Source organism: Fulmarus glacialis, unplaced genomic scaffold (genome assembly GCF_000690835.1).
Source record: "Fulmarus glacialis isolate BGI_N327 unplaced genomic scaffold, ASM69083v1 scaffold11174, whole genome shotgun sequence".
Lineage (NCBI taxonomy): Eukaryota > Metazoa > Chordata > Aves > Procellariiformes > Procellariidae > Fulmarus > Fulmarus glacialis.
In genome coordinates this window covers 3,488-8,905 of record NW_009208703.1, presented here as the reverse complement: position 1 = coordinate 8,905, position 5,418 = coordinate 3,488, and the positions used below count along the sequence as shown (strand labels likewise).

Genomic DNA, 5,418 nt, shown 5'->3' with positions numbered 1-5,418 from the left:
GAAAAGTGTCAGTAAACAATGAGAAAAAAATACTACATTTATGTTTGAAGGAGACATTTTTCCCTTCTGAGAGAAGCTAAAACCAAAATGTTCCCATCTGCATGACAAAGTGGCTGTAGCGAGGTTGGCCGTGCAAGTGACAAAGTGGCTGTGGCGAGGTGGGCCGTGCAAGCACCATCTTGCCCAGCCAGTGTGAGTGGCTTCAATGCAGTTCTCCGTCTTAAGGATTGCTTACAGAAAAGAGGATTGCTCACAGCTTTTTCTGGTTCAGAGGCAATTCAAAACTTCCAGGTGATCTTCAGGTATCTTCCTACTTGGCTCCTGTGGGAGAGAAATGGCAGAGGAATGACCCACTGGTGCAGTGGGTCAGCCCACGGTTAGCCCAAGATTAGGATGGCAAGTCCCTTACCCCAGGACCCCAAATTGTGCCAAGGCTTTGTGTTTTCAAGCATCTGAATGTGCTTTGTAGCATTTTCTTCCTTTTCTGCTTGGTCTCCAGTCTTCGGGCAAAAATGTTTCTTCTTTAAATTTGATAGAGTTTAACAGCTGTCCTTGCAGTTAAAACAGCAACAAGAAAAACCTAACCAGCCAAGCCAAAAAGGGTTATTTATGAGGCTTTATAAAACTTCTGTTGGAATAAAGATCATTTGAGTCATTCTCCTCTGATTCACCCATAGCTCGTGTGCAAGCAACCCCCTTCCGCAGAGGAATTAGGCTGCTGTTAATCCCTAGTAAATTCAGCTGATGAGATGGCTCCATTGACCCTCTCCATCACGACAGCAGCTCTCCCTGCCTGACCCCGCTGCACGCTGCTGCCACCAGCTGTGACTTAGCATAATTCTGCTCGGCAGATGGATTGCTACGTGTCCAGGGGCTCCTCAAGGATGAGCAGAGGGTTTATGAACTTTCTGGAGCTTGTTTCCAAAAAGCCTCTTGCTCAAAAGTCATAATGAAGAAACTGGTCCTTACTGGGACAATCTTACTCCTTTTATCTTGGGGTTGAAGCTTTAAGCTGCTCTCCTCTCCCTTCCCCTCGGAGGAAGGGGAAAGGCTTGGAGACTAGCAACAGTCTGCGCAACCATAAAAGCAGTCTTACTTTTTCTGGGTGATACTCCTGCCATCCTGGTCCAACAACTGCAATGATATTGAGGTGCATGACATTGCAGGGGGCAAAAAGTTGTGCAACTGTTGTCAGTTTTACTTTAATACTTTTTGCTGTGTTCCCTAGAAGATCTGTGAATCCTATACAACTTCTGTCACTGAAGAATTAAAGAGGCAGCACATTGTGGCTCTGCAACTACAGCAAAGTCTCCTTTTTTCTGGGATACCATCATTTGGTGGTGGCCCCTTTTTTAGGATGATGTCTGCCCCTTGTTATATTTATTAGACCCTGTAGAATCCCCTTCTTACAATAAATTACATCGTCTTAATGATATATGATTTCATACAACTATTATAGTCTTTACTGAATGATGTCCAGGGGTCTGAGGAGGACAGACAAGCGAAACGCATTCTTCAAATGTTGCCTAGCAGGGCATGTCTTCGTTGGGGGATGGGTTTTTATTAACCTCTTACACAAGCAGAAAATCTTCATTTAATTCAGATGCCTTTTATTATAGTTTGAAATTACCAACAAAATAACAAGGAACAAAGAGAACTCTCCGTGCAAGAAAAACCTACAACACCCTGCCGCTGAGGATTCGCAGGGCTTTGGAAGTATACTTAATTCAAACAGGAGTGCAGAAGTACTCTTAATATAACCCAAGAGCAGGTTAACACTGAAAGGGATTGTCCTGCTCTCTCCACACCTGGCCACGAGGTCCCACTGCCCCTTTTGCACCACTTCCATGCAGTGGGTTGGATGAGCGTGAGATGAAATCACTGTTCCATAAGATGACTCACATTACAAAGCTGTACCCTGGGATCCCACCATTAAATCCCCCACAAGTGATCGTCTAAAAGCCCTCCTCTTAGGGATGCCAGAATGGTGAAAGCAGAAGGCATTTACATTTCCCCTGAAGACCCAGTCCTTCCATCAGCCCTCAGAGCAGTTTGCTGACTAAATCTTCTATGTATTTGAATAATTTATCATATGAATAAATTCATTTATGCTGAATGAAGAGGTGGACTACTGGGATGCAGTAATGCCAACACAACAAAATTGAAGCTGGGGAGGTGGGGGAAATGAACCCGTAACAATGGCAAGTGGTACCGTCTGCTCAGGAGACAGCTGTGACCACATCTGAAATACGAGAGTGTGGGGAGGTACGGAGCAGCATCTAAAAAGGGCTTTAGAATAAGCAGAGTTGAGCAAAACCCAAGCCGCTCTTTTTGAGCTGCAAAAATGTGGTTGTTACAGAATGACTGAAAACTAAATTGCAAGTTTTATGTCTCATCCTGAATTTTCCAATTCAGAAAATATACAGGTAACATTTCTGTGCCTTTTACTTCCCACTGACATTTAAGAAATAGAAGTCTCAACTCCTGCCAAATGATCTGTCAGCCCAAGCCCTTGACCTGGGCAACTTATGAATGCATGTTACAGATGCATGCAGTGCAAAGGCTGAAAATATTAAAAGCCAGATTTCAAATAGTATAAACTGGCTTTGGTACAGCTTACATCAGCTGCTGATCTGGTCCGTAAGTGTCTTACAGCAGTAACAGTTGGAGGGATGACGGTTTGCATTCACTAAACGCTGATGAGGGCTACCTAACTAGGTGTGCTTTGCTTGCATTTGTGGCCAGGAGACTGATTATATTGAGCATTTTTAAAATCCCTCTTTCATTAGCTGTTCTTCAAAGAAATCATTACATGCCGGAGTCAAAGCAGCAACCAGAATGACAACTTCATTATCTTTATTGGAGTCCAGATCTTTCATAATCTTATCAACCAGAAGGAGGTACTTTGGGCCCTAAAGAGAAAGAAAAGTGACTTAGCTGTGCAGATCTTGAATGCATAGTTCTGACACACCCAGCGGTGCAACCCACTGCTATGTCGCAAGCCCCAGTGCTATTAAATAAAAAGCTGCATGAAATATGCACCTGAATAGTAATATACCACTAGCCACAGCATTAAAAACCGTCTGGAGTCCCAAAAGTGCACAGTAACAGAAACTGTGCAGCTTTTAAGAAGGAATACAGGTACTAAATAGGCACTGAAATGAATCAAACAAATTTTAGGAGCTGCTGAGCACTGATTTCTTTTGACAAGATGGATCTATAGTGTGAATTTCTCTGTGTCATCCCTTAACAAACAGTACTTAGATTTTCAACAGGCTATTCGTAAGTGGTCATATTATACACCCATTCATCACATTCAGAAGATCTCTACTTAGCAAACAACACATCCTATTCAGTGGGAGTAAGAACAGTGAATCGCATAATAATAAATCAATAGCCAAGATTAAAAGAAAATACCATTCAAGGAAATGGAAAAAAATCCTGCTGGTGGTGATAGGGTTCACAACAATTTTTAAGTTAAGAGAATACAGAAAAACAACTATGAATCTGGTCATTATTACATAAAAGAACCATGCTGTGTAATGCAGAACATAACAAATGTGCAAAGAGATATTCAGATCAGCAGCTTATCGCTGAAAGGATTTTCTTAGCATCTCTCTGCAGGCCACACAAGCCGCTGTACTGTGTCTGTGGCCATTGTGCACAAGCTGCTTTCTTGTCTCATAAGAACCGGTTGCTGGATTCAATTCTTTGAAGGATTTATCTATGCCCTATTATTAAAAATGAACAAACAAAAAAAACCTGATCAAAGCATGATTTAGCATTGATTTTGCTATTGCTTCTTCTACTGCTGCCTTTGCCCTCCCGCTCAAAAGTGCAGCGGAGTAGGCAGAGCACAGGTACCCGGCTCTGCTGCTGGTGGCACATGGCAGGGCACTGGGGATGGACCACTCTCTGAAAAAACACTTCTCAAATGGGACATTTGATCTCATCTCCTTCTGTCTGGCTCCACAAAGACAACTGTCATCTGAGAGGCTGTGGAAGGATGTGCCTTGCAGAAGGAGATGTTATTCCTGAACACTTGGATATCTGCTTATCCCACCCATGAAACAGTAACTCAAGACATGCAGGAGCTGCATCTTACTGAAAGGAAGTCAGCGATCTCGCTGGTGAGGAGCTCCTTGAATTCTCCTTTACTGAGCTTGTATCTGTCTCCTTCTTTGCCAGAGTAGTGATGGAAAATCCTGATCAAGGTGTCCGTCGCGTCCTCCAGCGGTGTGGACATAGCAGTGAGCAGGACAGCTGCGGGGCGAAGATCCAGAGTCAGTGACATTGCACAGGAGCCAAACCAAAAGCCAGTCTCAGGGAAGGGATGGAGAGCTAGTTGAAGAGATAAATTGTTACCAGTACTGAAAAAATGGGTTTTCAGTTTATCCATCCTGTCAGCTGTGTGTGAGCAAGGCTAGACTGTTATAAAACATCGTCCTGAACTCACTAGCAATTACTTTGAAAAGGTAAACGGAAAGGAACATCTTCATTTAAGAAAGTGATTTACTGTGCATCCATTTTGCAAAGCTACTGTAAAAGGAAATCTCTCATACCCATAGCTGAAAACACAGGGAAAATGAAGGCACACCCTCCTACCTGTTCATTGATAAGTTTTCTCAAGAAAATGAGATCAACAAATAAGAATGGCCAAAGTGGGTGCGCATTTATCTGGAAGGCTCCACAACAGTTCCTTAGGTGATTAGAGGAAAGTCACCAGTAATCAGGATAAAAGCATCAGCTTTCAACTTTTTTGGTCCTGTTTGCTTGGGCTGACCCTTTTTCCTGTAAATTAGCTGCAACAAACAAATGTGAGCTAGGCACCCCCAAGGTTTTGCTTCATCGAACGTGCAGTAAGAAGGTACACAGGGAAACACCACCATGAAAAAAGATGGAAATGTAGTTAATTGCTGAGTAGCTGACTCAAAATATAGCTAAAAAGAGAAATCAGGTGAAAAAGAAATATTATGTTGATTATGCCCTGGGAGAGAGATTAAAAAGCCAGAATGAAATTCAAGGTAAGACTGGAGTCCTATACAATATCACTGTGCAAAGGCTAAGACATACCTGCTTTACAGGCTAGCTGAGGTATATGTGAGAAAATACTCAGATCACAGAAGGTGATGGTCACCTTCCTTTCAAAACCCATGCACAGGCTCTTGTTTATCAGGCTGAGAGCGCAGATTACACAGAGACAGACGTATAATTGTCACAAGGATGACGGGGCTTCTGTTTCCCTCTGCATTTGCCTACTCTGTTCAATAGAAGCCGCTTGCTGTAAACGGGTCACTAAAATACTCACTAGGCAGAGTAGAGGGCTGTGTGTGGAACACACGAGATATTTTTTATCATTTGACCTTTTACAAATATGCCCATCTGGGCCCCTGAAGGTCAAAATTAGAAAATGCTAAC

The 5,418-nt window shown here is 42.9% G+C and overlaps 1 protein-coding gene across 1 annotated transcript; it reads right to left on the bottom strand.

Annotated features, from left to right (window-relative positions):
- Nucleotides 1-2,768: 2,768 nt before the first annotated feature.
- S100Z (S100 calcium binding protein Z) lies at nt 2,769-4,246 on the bottom strand. Its single transcript, XM_009576582.1, has 2 exons — nt 4,106-4,246; nt 2,769-2,912 (listed from the first exon to the last, which is right to left on the bottom strand). Exons 1-2 carry the CDS (start codon nt 4,244-4,246, stop codon nt 2,769-2,771), a joined length of 285 nt encoding a protein of 94 aa, XP_009574877.1.
- Nucleotides 4,247-5,418: the final 1,172 nt, after the last annotated feature.